A 13946-nucleotide genomic window follows, 5' to 3' on the forward strand; every position below is an offset into this window, starting at 1 on the left:
GCTACTATCAACATTGCTGGTCTGCCCCAGAGGACAGAATGGCCCCTTCCCGTCGTAACTGAAAAGCCCGAGGCTGCCCAGATTCTGGGCAGAAAACAAATGCCTCAAGAGCAGGTACTAGCTCAGTGACAGTCTTTTCTCCCAGCTTCTATCACACCATGCTCTCCTTTCAGTTTCCTTCCCTCTCTAGCCAAATCTTCGCCATACTTAACTTCTGAGTACTCCCAAGGCAAGAGTACTCCCAATAATTAATTTTATTCCGAGGCAGGGGGGGCTGTATTTTATCTAACTCTACAGCGTTAGATGTCACCCCTATAAACTCCTAAGTGTGTATTTCTGCTTCATAAATACTTTGCCTTCTGAGCCAACTAGGTTAAGGAGAGTATGGGCAGGAAAGGGACTCGGGGGTCTTGGAGGATCACCAGGTCTGAATCCAAGCTCCAAGCACCCGCCTGTTGGTGCATGGTGCCCAACCATGCTCCCTTTGTGAACAGCCTTGGCGAGCGCGGGATTCAGAGCTGTCAGAGCTCGGAGCGGAGTGACGGATGCCACCGAAACCCGGTACAGCACCTCCCCTGCAGGTCATTAAACCTCGGGGGGCAGATCCCGGGCCGCTGAGAAACTAAGGAACCGTAAGACTCCCAAGAGCGTGTACCCATCGAAAGCAGCGCGAGCGACCCGCTGAAAGGAAAGTGCAACCTCTTTTTCTTAGTAGGCCAATCCGAGACCAAGATGGCCTAGACTGACAGCCCGGACAACCAATGAGAAATAGGATCCTTTCTCCGCGTGCCTGGGCACAAGAACGGTTTATTAATAGGCACTAGTCCAAGGTCCCAGTCTTGGCTGTGTACGGAGATGGGTGCAGAGCGCCAGGGGAGATCACGGAAGCCGCGATCCGCTCGCACCAGCCCCTGCACGCGCTGCAGCCGCCCCAGCCCCTCTGGAGTAGACCGCGGCGCGGGAGAGAACGTGCTGCGCGCCGACGTCACGCGCCGCGCCGCGCCCCGCCCCCGGACTTATAGCGTAGGCCAGCGCGCGCGCGCGCACCATTGTGTGGCTGACTCGGCCGCAGCTGCGGTGTGAGGCGCGTGTTCGGGCCTTCGCCGTCCCCGCACCCGCACCGCAGCCCTGCCCCGCGGCCCGCCGCACCTCAGCTAGCCTCCGGGAGAACACCCACCACGGCCATGCCGCGCGTCTACATAGGACGCCTGAGCTACAACGTCCGCGAGAAGGACATCCAGCGCTTTTTCAGCGGCTACGGCCGCCTCCTCGAAATCGACCTCAAAAATGGGTGAGTCGGAGCTGGGAGGCCGCGCCCCGCGGCGGAGAGAGCCCCCAAGGACCGAGTCGGCCAAGGCCGCGGCGCCGCGTGGCAGGGCCTCTAAAATGGCGGCGGCGCCTCGAGCGCGCGCGGGGGGAGGTCGCGGGAGCGCGCGGCGCCGTCTAACGACACGCCCGCCGGTGCGCGGCTCGCGCTCCGCCCCTCCGCAGGTACGGGTTCGTGGAGTTCGAGGACTCCCGTGATGCGGACGACGCCGTTTACGAGCTGAACAGCAAGGAGCTGTGCGGCGAGCGCGTGATCGTAGAGCACGCCCGGGGACCGCGCCGCGACCGCGATGGCTACAGCTACGGAAGCCGCAGTGAGTCCTACCCCCGCGCGCTCCGCGTCCTGGGTACCTGGGGGGGGGGGGGCGGGTGCAGTCACTGGGGTGGGCAGGGTGGGACCTCCCCAGCCCGGGCAGGCGCGGAGGCCGGGGGTTGTCGGCCCTGGGTGTTCCTGGGCCCCTCTACCTCCACGCATGCCCGGATAGCCGTGGGACACCGGAGCGCGGGGATTGGGTCGGGTGGCCAGTTGACTTAAGTTTGGAAGGAGTGGCTTCAGTTGGCCCTCATTGGCACTGACGTGGGTTCTGCCTTTGAAAGCGAGGGCTGGCTGTATTTGTAGTATTCCCCCTTGCTTATCTTTATCTGTCAGTGCTTTTTTAGCTAGCATGAGGAAGTTTCGAGGGAGGCTGGGGTGGAGGTGGGGCAGGGGGCGGAGAAAGGGGAGGAGCTTGGAGCCTAAGTCTTAGGAGATGGGAGGGTGGGGGCAAAGAAATGCCATTTTAAACTTAAGTAATGTGGCATAGTACCACAAAGTAAATCTAAATAAGCTTTATGCTGTATATGAACTAGTTGGGGCATGTTACTGGGAGGGGGTTGGGGGGATTTTGGTTATGTGAAATGTTTAATGTTGAAATTGTTGCATGTTGAATTCAAACTTTTTAACAAGTCCTTGATGTTTCAATTTGAAAGTGACCAATGGGGCTGAGGCTGTGTCCACTGAGGCTAAGATGACTGCCTTTCCTGATTGGCCTTGGCTTTTCCATACATTGTGTGACCCTTGCCCTATGACCCTTTGGCTGACCTTACCGGAAGCCATGACGACAGCAGCCTTTTGCCATTAGACGCAGGGTGATGGTGAGGATTCCAAGGGTTAGACAAAACTGGTTAATCTGAACTAGGTGACTGTTACCTTGCGTGTTTTGTGGCCAAACCACCACCAAAAACCTCACACTGTGATGTAAGTACTTAGTGTAATTAGTAAACATTTTTGTAAAATGTAGAAATGCATGTAATCAGTTAAGTTTTATATTTTACAATGTTCTGTAAAATAAAACTTAGCGAGGTAAATTGAATAAAGGAGCAGTCACTCTCTAACAGATTGTAGGAGAGGTTTAGTTGGATTTAGTCTATTTGACTTGCCCTTAATTTAATTTGTGGCAAATCACAAATGTATCGAGGGTTTAGCAGTATAATAGCAAAGTCCTACTCCAGTAATAAACGTTGCTATGTTTGTACTAACTTTCAAAAAAAAATGCATCCCTGTCATTGCAACGCATCTAATTACTCCCTCCATGTGATAAAGGTGGTGGAGGTGGATACAGCAGTCGGAGAACTTCTGGCAGAGACAAATATGGACCACCTGTTCGTACAGAGTACAGGCTTATTGTAGAAAATCTGTCTAGTCGTTGCAGTTGGCAAGACTTAAAGGTATGTACCTGGGGTCTGACAGACAGAGGGCAGTTTCCTTAAGAGTTAGTGCTGTATGATCTTGCTTTAGAATTCTGGGGCTTATCAGTCTTTAACTGTTTTAGGATTTCATGCGGCAAGCAGGAGAAGTGACTTACGCAGATGCTCACAAAGAACGAACAAACGAGGGTGTGATTGAATTTAGATCCTACTCTGACATGAAGCGTGCTTTGGATAAACTGGATGGCACAGAAATAAATGGCAGAAATATTAGGCTTATTGAAGATAAGCCACGAACAAGCCATAGGCGCTCTTACTCTGGAAGTAGATCCAGGTAACAGGGACTGGGGGAGGCTTATAATTTTCAGTTGTTGCCCAATTGTATTTATAGTGTTGCTTGGTTGTAGTAAGCAGATATTCCAGCCATAGCTGAGTAGTTAAAACACATTCTTGAAAAGATTAAATCGTCACTGTCTCTTGTGTGTAGATCACGGTCTAGAAGAAGATCTCGGAGTAGGAGTCGCAGAAGCAGCCGCAGTAGATCTCGAAGTATCTCAAAAAGCCGCTCCCGGTAAATAATGCGGTGTTGGGTGTCTTATTGTATCACTTGTTGGAGTACAGGTGTTTTCTGACAAGATACTGAAAGAAATCTGGCTTTTCTTGTACAGATCTAGGTCTCGGAGCAAAGGTCGATCCCGATCCCGCTCAAAAGGCAGGAAATCCAGATCAAAGAGCAAATCTAAGCCCAAGTCTGATCGGGGTTCCCATTCACACTCAAGAAGCAGATCTAAGGATAAGTATGGGAAGTCACGAAGTAGGTCACGTTCTCGGTCCCCCAAAGAAAATGGAAAAGGAGATATAAAGTCAAAGTCCAGATCCCGGAGCCAATCTCGATCCCATTCGCCTCTGCCTGCTCCACCCTCAAAGGCTCGTTCCATGTCCCCTCCGCCAAAAAGAGCTTCAAGGTCCCGTTCTAGATCTCGTTCAAGGTCCAGATCAAGTTCCAGAGATTAACCCTGAACTCTACGTTCTTTGCACACTATAACGGAACACTTTCCTACTTGCTTAGGCAGTTACTCTTACGAGTTTGTACTCGGCCTCTTCTTCAAGAGGATTTCCTGAAAAGGGAACACAGGAATTTGATTTGTGGCCAAATTTAATGAGAAAAAGATGAGGTTCTAAAATGGTGGTATGAAGCCCTCTCCCTTCTTTGTAGAATTAAGATAATTTTGATTTTGTAGCCTTTGAGCTAAAATAACTTTTGTAAAGATTAAGCTCATTTAGATTTTTTTTAAAAGTATTGCAGCAGGGTCTGCTGCAGGGTTCTGTTGTTTTTGTTTTGCTTATTTTTAAATTAACTGTTCAAGCTTTGGATACTGCAGGCTTAAGAGGGAGAACCCAAATTTTCAATTATGTTGGCTTTTTATAAAGCTTGAGTTATGTAAGATTTAAATAAAAGTTTGCTACCAAGATGATTGCCTTATTGACTAGGTCACTACTAAGGCCCTTTAAGTGTTTGTTGATACCTGCCATTTGTGGAGACAGTGTAAATTCTACATGAGTGTAAAACAAGGCAAGCCTCAGACCAGCAATAAATTATTCAGTTTGGCTAACCTTATTTTGTGCTGTTAATCAAATCTACCAAAGTCTTTTGTCTACCCCTTTAATAAGTTGAGTTAAAAGTAAAAGGGACTTTGTAGTTAGTGCCACAAAATTAAGCAACTAAAGGATTACAATTTGAACTCTTCCAGAAGTAGGTCCTAGTACTTGGGATCTTGTTATCCTGTGCTCTGGACGTGTTCAGCGTGATTAGTGTTAGTGTATGGTTTGGTGGTCTTTAATGTTTTGAAAAACAGAAGTAGCCTTTCTTTAATTAGGAAGTTATTTTATTCAAAGTTGAAAAGCATATGTGCTGTATTTTCTGCTGAAAGATGGTTATATTTAACAGGTGCTTAGCAGAACTTATTTGATAAGATATTTGCTGGTTAAAATTCCAATTAGTCCCCTTGGTATTAGTGGGGCATTTGTGGTTAGTTTGAAAAACAATGACATGGCTAAACTAAAATGCTTCATACTTTATAAGTAAAGCATTATGAATGCTGTGGAGACCGAGTTAAGATAAATAGTGCAAATGTGTAGGAATAAATTTCCAGTTTCTGTACATCCAAAAGCCCAGTTAGTTGAGACTGCAATCAGTAATTACCTTACAACCTTTCCATTATTCAGACGTTTGTAAAGTCATTTCATCCCAATACTTAACCTCATTCTTTAGTAAAGGTATAGATGGTTTGGCTCAGGTTTAATTGACAGCCTCAGCTGTTATTAATCCAGCAAAAAATGGATTATAGATTATAATATAGAGTTGGTTTGTAGAACTAAATAATCAGGACAGGCAATAAAGCAAAGCTGAGTGGAAAAATAGGGTTCAAAGGCCTAGGTAGGTGTCAGTAACTGGGAATATTTGGGAACAGGGAAAGGGGAATGTTTTCAAGACATTTATCCTGTTACAAAAATATTAAAGACTAACTCTAGGAATATAGTGTCAAATAAACTGCTGCTTTAGTCATTTTTTCTTTGATGCTTTGTTTAGATGTTTATAAGAAATAAGTTTATTTTTCCAGTATAAATTTCAGAATTTAAAGAAAATTGTGTCTGGTTATAGTTTACTATTTTACCTACTTAAAAACAAATGTGATGGCTCTTTAAGAATTGGGTTTGACCAAAGTTCTCTTTGTTTTCAGGGAAAACTATTTAAAAGCTTTCTGAGCCACAGCCTTTTAAAGGGGGAAAGGCTAGTAGTAAAATTTGACTTTCTGACTGCATGCAACTTCAGCTGGGCTTGCCTTCTGTTAGTGTGGTAGTACATGACAGAAGCATTAGACTACTTTTTAGCTGCCCTAATAAGTATATAATAAATAGGTAAATGCTAATACCCATACAATTTTTCTAGTGGGGACAGAGGCCATTTTATTAAAAGTCTAGGCTTTCATACCTGGAGACCCTAGTTATTAAATGCACTAAACAAACAACTGCATTTAAAGCATTGGCCTTAGCAGAATTGACTGACTGAAAGTGTTTTAGTTTCTTGCTGATGAGTGAATTCGGTTCCCTACCAACTGATGCGCAGAATCTAGAGTCCCATCCTGCACACATTGGTTGGTACCCTGGGTAGAATATCAACAGCACCAACTGAGAAGAGCACAAGAGAAGTGGAGAACATCTTGAGTCCTGTTGGACGTGATAGTCTTTGTTGATATGTATGCCACAGTGCCTTTATGGCCAGTTGAGTCCTGCCTACTTCAGCCTTTATGTTCCCACTCCTCCTGTGTTAACTAACATTGCTTTATCTTGGATATTCTTTTTTTTTTTTTTTTTTCTACTTTGTTAACCTACTTTATGCTTTATCTCAATAAAATGCTTACCAAGGGAAAGACTTGTTCTGCATTTATTGTGTTGTCCCTTGGCACCAAATAGTTGCCAGGTAGGTTTTTTGAAGTGGAGTTACCATTAGCTATTAATGTGTTCTCTTGTTTTGGCTCTAGAAAGCAGGGTTTGGAAACTTAAAGTAGATGGTTCATTTTATTTTCATGTGTTTACTCATGTCCATTTTTATTTGTAGTTACATTATTCAACACAGTTTATCAGCTTAGGAAATTTTAAATACCTTAAATCCTTAACCTAGTATCCTTAATCCTGAATATAGGGCACTCTTAGGCTTTGCAAGTTTATCCATCAGTACCATTGTATTCCCATTGCTTAATCTTGTTCTCAGAATAAGAACAAGCTTTGCCTGTGGTTGATCTGATTTCAGATACGTGGCAGTGAAACCAAGTGTGGAGTTTCATTTTGTGTTTATAGGAATAATCTAGGGCTTCGTGTATGGCTCAGGTTGAGCCTGTGTTCTTCTGTGCACAGCCCTGGAGTTGATCTCATTGGTGTGCACTCTCCCTCACATACAGATAGGGGCTAATTGTAATATAGTACACACTCTTGACCTTAGCATGAAAAGCTAAAGCAGGATTGCTCTAGATTTGAGGCCAGCTAATGGTAATTAGCAAGAAACTTTGTCAGGGGAAGGGGAGACGTCTTGGAGTATAAAATAATTAAGTCTAATTACTGTAGTAGCCACTATTTACAGTTTCTATTTATATATCTTATGCTGGTATGTGTGTATATATATTCTCAATAATTATAGCTAAGGGTGACTTTGAACTTGATCTTTAGGCAGTATTACTGACAAGTACTATATCACAACCTAACTTGTCCCGTTTTTCTTAAGATAGGCACTAAGCATTCAGCCAACCTCCAACTCAATCCCATGTACCACCTTAGACTGAGTACTGGGATTATAGGCGTCAGCTACCACACCACATCTGTTTGTAACAGTTTGTTCACACTATGAGTAGTATGTAACTTGATTTTACTCAATACATGATAATAGAGAGTTCTGCCTTAAATGATGAGTAATCTGTTCAATAAATACTCTGTTAAATGAATACATTTCTCAAAATTCTAAGTTTTAGTAAAGTAATTGATACTAGTTTGACCAGGAAGGAATTTCAGTTTCAAAATAAAAGGAAGTGCAGCAAAATCCATCTTTGGTAAGCAGGACATAATAGTCTGTTACTTTTAGAGGCACTTCTTGACAGGATATCTGCAGAAGGGAGTTTCTAGGGTTTTGTCTTTGGGGAAAAGGTGAAAAGAATAGTAAAGTAAGCTACTTAGAAGCTCCAGTGGTCTGAAAAGAGAAATACAGCCCTTGCTCAGGGCCAGAATAGGATCTGGAGAGTTGTTTTGTGCAGGCGTGAGGAAATGGGCTATACAATGGGCTATCAGACACTATCAGTGTGCTTGCCTTAGTCTTTAGTAACTGCCTCAGAGTTGAGCCCTAGTTATCCTAGCCAGTTAAAAGTTGACAAAGGCAGAGATTTTGTTCATTCATAAATGGCCTTTGTGCACTAAATATATGTTGTATTTCATACTTTAAGACAGATGCTTGCCGGGCAGTGGTGGCGCACACCTTTAATCCCAGCACCTGGGAGGCAGAGGCAGGCCGATTTCTGAGGCCAGCCTGGTCTACAGAGTGAGTTCCAGGACAGCCAGGGCTACACAGAGAAACCCTGGGGGGAAAAAAAATAGTGGGATAAACCACTCTCTACTTAAGCATCTATCATTAACAATATATTATACCAGTGCACTTCCAATTTTGAAGGTAACCTTGGCATTTAATAATGCTAATATAGTACATAATTCTAGAGGGCATCTAAATAAGTCATGCCAGATGTGGTAGCAAAAGCCTGTAATTCAACACAAGGTTATTTTTGAGATCAGGGTCCAGGTGGGCTACTTGGGTAAGATTGTCCCAAAAGAGGGTTTCTAAATCCATTTTTTATTGTTCCCTATTGGTCAAAAATAGATCAGTGTTAGGTAGTTTCCCAGTTTTGGTTTTGCTAGTTAGAATCTCTCTTGCATTTGCTGTAAATGGGTAGATTTTAGAGTTATTTTTTCACCTAAACCACCACCTGGGGACTTGATGAAAATACAGCTTCTCAGGTCCTACCCTGAAAACACTGACCCAGAAATATTGACTGGATGGAATCCAGTCTTAACATGGCCCTAAAAAGCTCTCAAGAGGTTCTGGTGAAATTTTGAGAAGGGTGTTGTTTTGGAGTGCCCTGCGCTAGGCCCAGCAGAACAGTGGAATCCATGTAGACAGCAGAGTAATTTATCTGGTCTGAAGAAATTATCTGGGCAATAGCTAGATCCTACTGGGCAGAAAAGGAAGTCCTTTCTACTTTGACCTTTACAAGAAGAACAACACAAATAAAGGACCCTATTCTGTTCCTTCATTCTTCCTCTACCTAGGACACTTCGACACTCAGCAAATCGGAGCACTTGATTTCTAAAGTAGATGAAGCACAAAGGGTAGTTTTAGCTTTAAATTTATATTGTGATACAAATTATTTGTAGTTTCATGGTAGTTGTGATTATACTCAGTCCTGAGTTCCCTAACAGAAAGGTTCCCCAAAAAAGCTAATAGAGCACTTTTGTGCCTAGAATACACAACTGCGATCACGGACCATTGCCACATGCTCCATTCACTGCAGGTTCCATTGGCCCTGCCCTTGAGCTGAGTGTGGTAGTATGTACCTATGATTTCAGTACAATTGCGTCACTCGGGCCAGGAGTGTTACCAGCTGTAGTGTTGACAAAGCACATACAAGGCTCTAGGTTCTGTGCCTGCCACTGCAAAACAAGTCAAGAAAACAGCCACACCCGGTTTTTCAGGAAACTGCTGTTTAGCCATTGACAATCTGACTGATATGTATGGATGTGAGAGACTGCTTTCAGAAGTCCTGCCATGTGTGTCCTGGGAATTTGAATTCAAGTGACCAGAATTAGCAAAGTTTTTTTAGCCACTGAGCCATCTCTAGGCCTTGGTATTCTGATGAGGAATTGGAGTATTCCCTCAGCAGTACACATCATTTCTTCCCCTCCCAGTGTACTATCTGATGACTATAGTAGTGTGACTCTTTAAGGCATGAAGATGAAGCACACTCACTGTAGTAGAGTGTTAGGACCCTTAAGGCTTAAGTGGGTTCAGTGCTCAGCTCCGAAGTCAGAACTAACCGGTTCTCTCAATGAGTATAAAAGAAAAACCTCAAAGTTCCTAAACTAGGTCTTTATGTAATTGTACTATTATGTAAATAGTCCCTTTTGGACTATTTAGCCAGCTCCACGACAGGTCACATGTCCATGCTTACTGCTAGTCTGTGCAAACAGGATGGACAAAGGGAAGGAGAAGGAATGTCTTAGTCCATCCTTCCCTCGGAATATTTTACTGATAGTTTCACTGTAATCATTCCTGGACAAAATTGAAATAAAAAATTAGGTAAGATAGAAGTACTTAGAGAAGAAATAGGTTTTTCTTGACCTGTTTTGTGCCAGGTGCCATTGCAAAGGCAAATGAACTGAGTGCTTATGACCAAATATGAAGTAACAAGCAAGGGGGACTTTTAGCAGTAGGGCTTGAGGTTGCAGGGCTGGATTCCATTGTCACCTTGTCCTGTATTTGAATGCTTGACTCTGCTCAGCTGGATTACCTGTCTATAGCATCTGGAACCTTGTACATTTTTAAAGGACCTGGTCATATTGAATCATGGCTGCCCCATATTTCCCTCCTCTGCTCTTTATTCTGTACTACCACTAAGACATCCCAAATCCCAGGCTTCCATGGCCTGTGGGTTGGTTCAAAACCTGCTGCAGCATCTGCAGTCTAAGGGCAGGTTTGTGAGCCAAAATCAGGAGCTTCCCTTCCTATGGTGACTATCTTGGGAAAGCTTTCAGCCCATTGCTTTGGGTTGAGCTCAAGCACTATCCCCCTACTTCAATAATAATAACAACAACTAGACCAAAATGGGAGTCCAAGAGATGGCTCAACAGGTAACAGCACCTTGTCACCAAGCATGACATGACCTGGGTTTGATCCTTGAGACCCATATTGTGTAAAGAGAACTGCAAGCTGTCTTTTGGACACACGAGCATGTGTCACACAAAACTTAGAATGTGTAAATACAATAAACCAAACTAAAGTTATTCCTGGTACAGTTTTGTTACCAACACAAATTAAGCTATTTGGCTGACCTTCCAAGAAATCAGATGAAATCCAAATTTACAAACAGGCCTGTCTCCACAAGATGGTTTAGTAGTTGAAAGCACAGGCTTACCTTCAAGGTTCAAATCCTAGCACCTGCATGGTGGCTCAACAACTTCAATTCCAATCCCAGGGGATCCAGTCATACACAAGAACACAGACATAACTTGCAGGCAGAATACTCATATGCTTACAAAGTTGTCTGAAGGTAACCTAACAATACCAGAGCTGGGCTTAGTCATTCCTGCCTCAGCCTCCTGAGTCACCAGGACTACATGAGTATGTCTGTGTCCTGATATTCTCAAATTGTACTGATAATCCCACTGTGCATGCCACTCTCCCTACTGAACAGATCTGATGGTTAAATAGCACGTTCTTCCCATGACTATGGTGTTATCTCTCTGGACCAGTAGTGCATATAATTCTACAAGTGAATCACTTGCCCAGGAATAATTGTACATTACCTTTCTGGCTTCAGTATGACTGCCAAGAGGGTAGACCCAGAAAGCTAGTGTAGCAGGTAAAAGCTTTTGCTGTGCCAGGCAATGGTGGCGCAAGCCTTTAATCCCAGCATTTGGGAGGCAGAGGCAGGTGGATTTCTGAGTTCCAGGACAGCCCAGGCTATACAGAGAAACCTTGTCTCAGGGAAAAGAAAAAAGAAAAAAGAAAAAAAAAAAAAAAAAAAAAAAAAAAAGCTTTTGCTGCACAAACTTTGCATCCGTTTGATCCCTGCTGGAAGAAAAGAACTGATTTCCCAAAGTCTTAACTCTGACCTCCATTCATGAGCCATGGCACACGTATGCCTGCATTTACACATCATATCCACACAATACTTTGTAAAGGATGGGATAGACCTAGAGTTCCGGTGCATATGGGTATGAGCTTAGGGATTTGATCTCCATGGATGACTTGTCTCCACTAAGCGCTGAGCATCCAAGTAACACATGATTTCTCACACAGGCCGTACCTCAAATGGCCTGTGTGTTTAGCCCTCCATATAGTCTAGTAAGGTTATCACAGGCCTATTTCATGGTCCCCCAAAGACCAAATTTGGTAATCTGCCAGAGCAACAAGAGCTCTAAACCACTGAGCCTCCTCTCTAAGCCAAGTGGTATCTTTACATATCCCTTTTGGGTTTCTGTTAAGATTCCCACTTTGCACAGTCTGATGTGTCTATAGGAGCAAAAATGTTTTCACAGACGAAGAGCAAAACCCTTCTATTCTGAGATCCTTGAGCTACTGACAGTGACTTCAATTCTGATAGAAACAGGAAGTACTGACTGCTTCCAAACAACCGTTGCCTCCATGCTCCTGTATGGCAGCACCGTCTGGGCCCACTCTTAGGAAGAGGGTGGAATATGAAGGAAACATTGGACTTACTACTAAATGCAGGCTGGGAGCCCACAGGGTAAAATGAGCATAGAGGTCACATCAGCCTGGAAGGGTCTCCATCCCTGAGAGTGTTGGAATGAGCAAGTCAGGAATTAAGACCAGTGAATATGTAAATGAGCAAAAAGTAGCAACTGACATTTATATGAGCTGTTTCTGGGTCCCACCTGCTCAAATTCCATGCATCTGTTTGAATCACTAAAAAAGATTTGTAATTGAGAAACCATGTGTTCAAATAGGTTTACCACTTTAATACTTAACCATTTTTGGAATCTTTAAGTAGAGTCTGGATAGAGATAAAGTGTGTGTGTGTGTGTGTGTGTGTGTGTGTGTGTGTGTGTGTGTGTGTGTGTGTTGGTGTGTATAAAGAGCCCTCTATGGTTATAGTTATCTCCATCCTTTTCTGACCAATCTTGTTCCTAAAAATACAAAATGTGATTAAAACTGTGGAGGCAATTCAGAACACACATAAAGAACAGTTAAGATCTACATAAATTTAAACTGTTGATCACAGCAATTGGGAGAACATACCATTTAAATAAGAACTATTTTTCATATGGACTAAGTCTAAAAAAGATTTGGCTGATGGCTACCACCTAAGCCAAATAGACCTGTTTTCTTTTCTGCGGAATGACGGAGTAAAATAAAATCAGTGTATAAGAGGGAGCTGAGGCACTGAAGAGTTGACCTCTTTCACATGGATTAGTCAACAGAAGACATTTTTTAGTACCCACTCTGCTAGGAGCCGGGGATACTAAAAACTGGTGAGTTTCCTTCCTAGAGTGTGGGATCTCTTAAACTCCTGAGTTACTCAAGTTTCTGATGATTCAGACGTAGTGCCAGAGTAAGAACCAGTAAAAATAGCGGTCTGGTAGAGAGAGATTAATTACGGAAATGGAAAACACAAGAGGAGCAATGATTTGCTCAAATCAACACAAAAGGAACCATTCTCGAACTCTAGAATAGAGCATGATATTCTTCCAATGTTCAATGGAGGCGCGGGAGGTACAGTGATGTTCCAGAGCACATCATCAACCAGTGGCAGTGAATCATCCAAAGGCTAGTGCAGCCGGGGTTCTTGATGCCAAGCCAAGCCCAAGGCTTCCCTACTCTGGCTGTGCGTGCTCTTCACCCATCCTAGGAGTTCCCTGAAACTCCTGAAGTCCCCTTCTCCAGATGTGGAACTCGAATTAGTCAGGGTTGCAACCTTTGGGGGTACAGACCAGCTGGAGGGGATCCATCCGACTGGTTCTCCCGGCTCAGTGGTTCCCAGGATACTATAAAAATCTCCACCCACTTCTCCGGTGCAGCTAGCGGGTCTCACAGGGAAGAGGCAATTAAACCTGCACCCCCAACGCTCCGACCGAAAGCAAAAGTTGCAACCTGGGGCCGGGGCCATGGCCATGCAGACCCGCCAGCTAAGGAGCTCGCCGTCCGAGAACAGGCCCGCCCCCCTGTGTGCGCAGGCGCCTGCCGCACCAGGCTCCCACGGTCGCTCGGTGCGGGCGGCAACCGCTAGCCATGCAGGTAAGCAAGGGGCCGTGGTCTCGGGCTGGGTGCTCCCAGGACACCACACCCGGATCCCGGCCCGCACGGCGAGTGCTGGGGTCCCTCAGGCACCGCCCAAGGTCCTTTTCCAGCTTCTGCGGCAACCGCTGTGGGCTGGCGAGGTGGTTCCGCAGACCCAGAGCCATGGCGCTGCAGGTGGGGGCTGCTGGCTGCGGGCGAGCGAGCCCACCGGCACTATCTGCTTCCAGAGCGGTGGTGAGGGCAGAGCCTCCACCTTGCAGAGAGATTCAGTCAAGAGTTTCCATTAATGAGAGGGTGTGGAGGGCGAGTTTGGGCTATCCATAGGCCATTTGGCAAACTTTCCACCGTAATTGATTTTCAA

At 44.7% G+C, this 13946-nt stretch overlaps 2 protein-coding genes across 2 annotated transcripts in view; both read left to right on the plus strand.

Annotated features, from left to right (window-relative positions):
- The first annotated feature begins 1017 nt into the window (after positions 1-1017).
- Srsf6 (serine and arginine rich splicing factor 6) lies at positions 1018-4484 on the plus strand. Its single transcript, XM_034494400.2, has 6 exons — positions 1018-1291; positions 1492-1640; positions 2909-3033; positions 3138-3346; positions 3500-3583; positions 3681-4484. The coding sequence occupies exons 1-6, from the start codon at positions 1185-1187 to the stop codon at positions 4024-4026; spliced, it is 1020 nt and encodes a 339-aa protein (XP_034350291.1). The 5' UTR covers positions 1018-1184; the 3' UTR covers positions 4027-4484.
- A 289-nt stretch (positions 4485-4773) lies between these two features.
- L3mbtl1 (L3MBTL histone methyl-lysine binding protein 1) overlaps positions 4774-13946 on the plus strand; it is a 37122-nt gene continuing 27949 nt past the window's right edge. The window contains exon 1 of the mRNA XM_034493722.2: positions 4774-13582. The gene's annotated coding sequence lies outside the window, so the exon portion shown is untranslated. The remainder of the gene's footprint in view (positions 13583-13946) is intronic.

The sequence above is a fragment of the Arvicanthis niloticus genome, chromosome 2, assembly GCF_011762505.2.
Source record: "Arvicanthis niloticus isolate mArvNil1 chromosome 2, mArvNil1.pat.X, whole genome shotgun sequence".
Lineage (NCBI taxonomy): Eukaryota > Metazoa > Chordata > Mammalia > Rodentia > Muridae > Arvicanthis > Arvicanthis niloticus.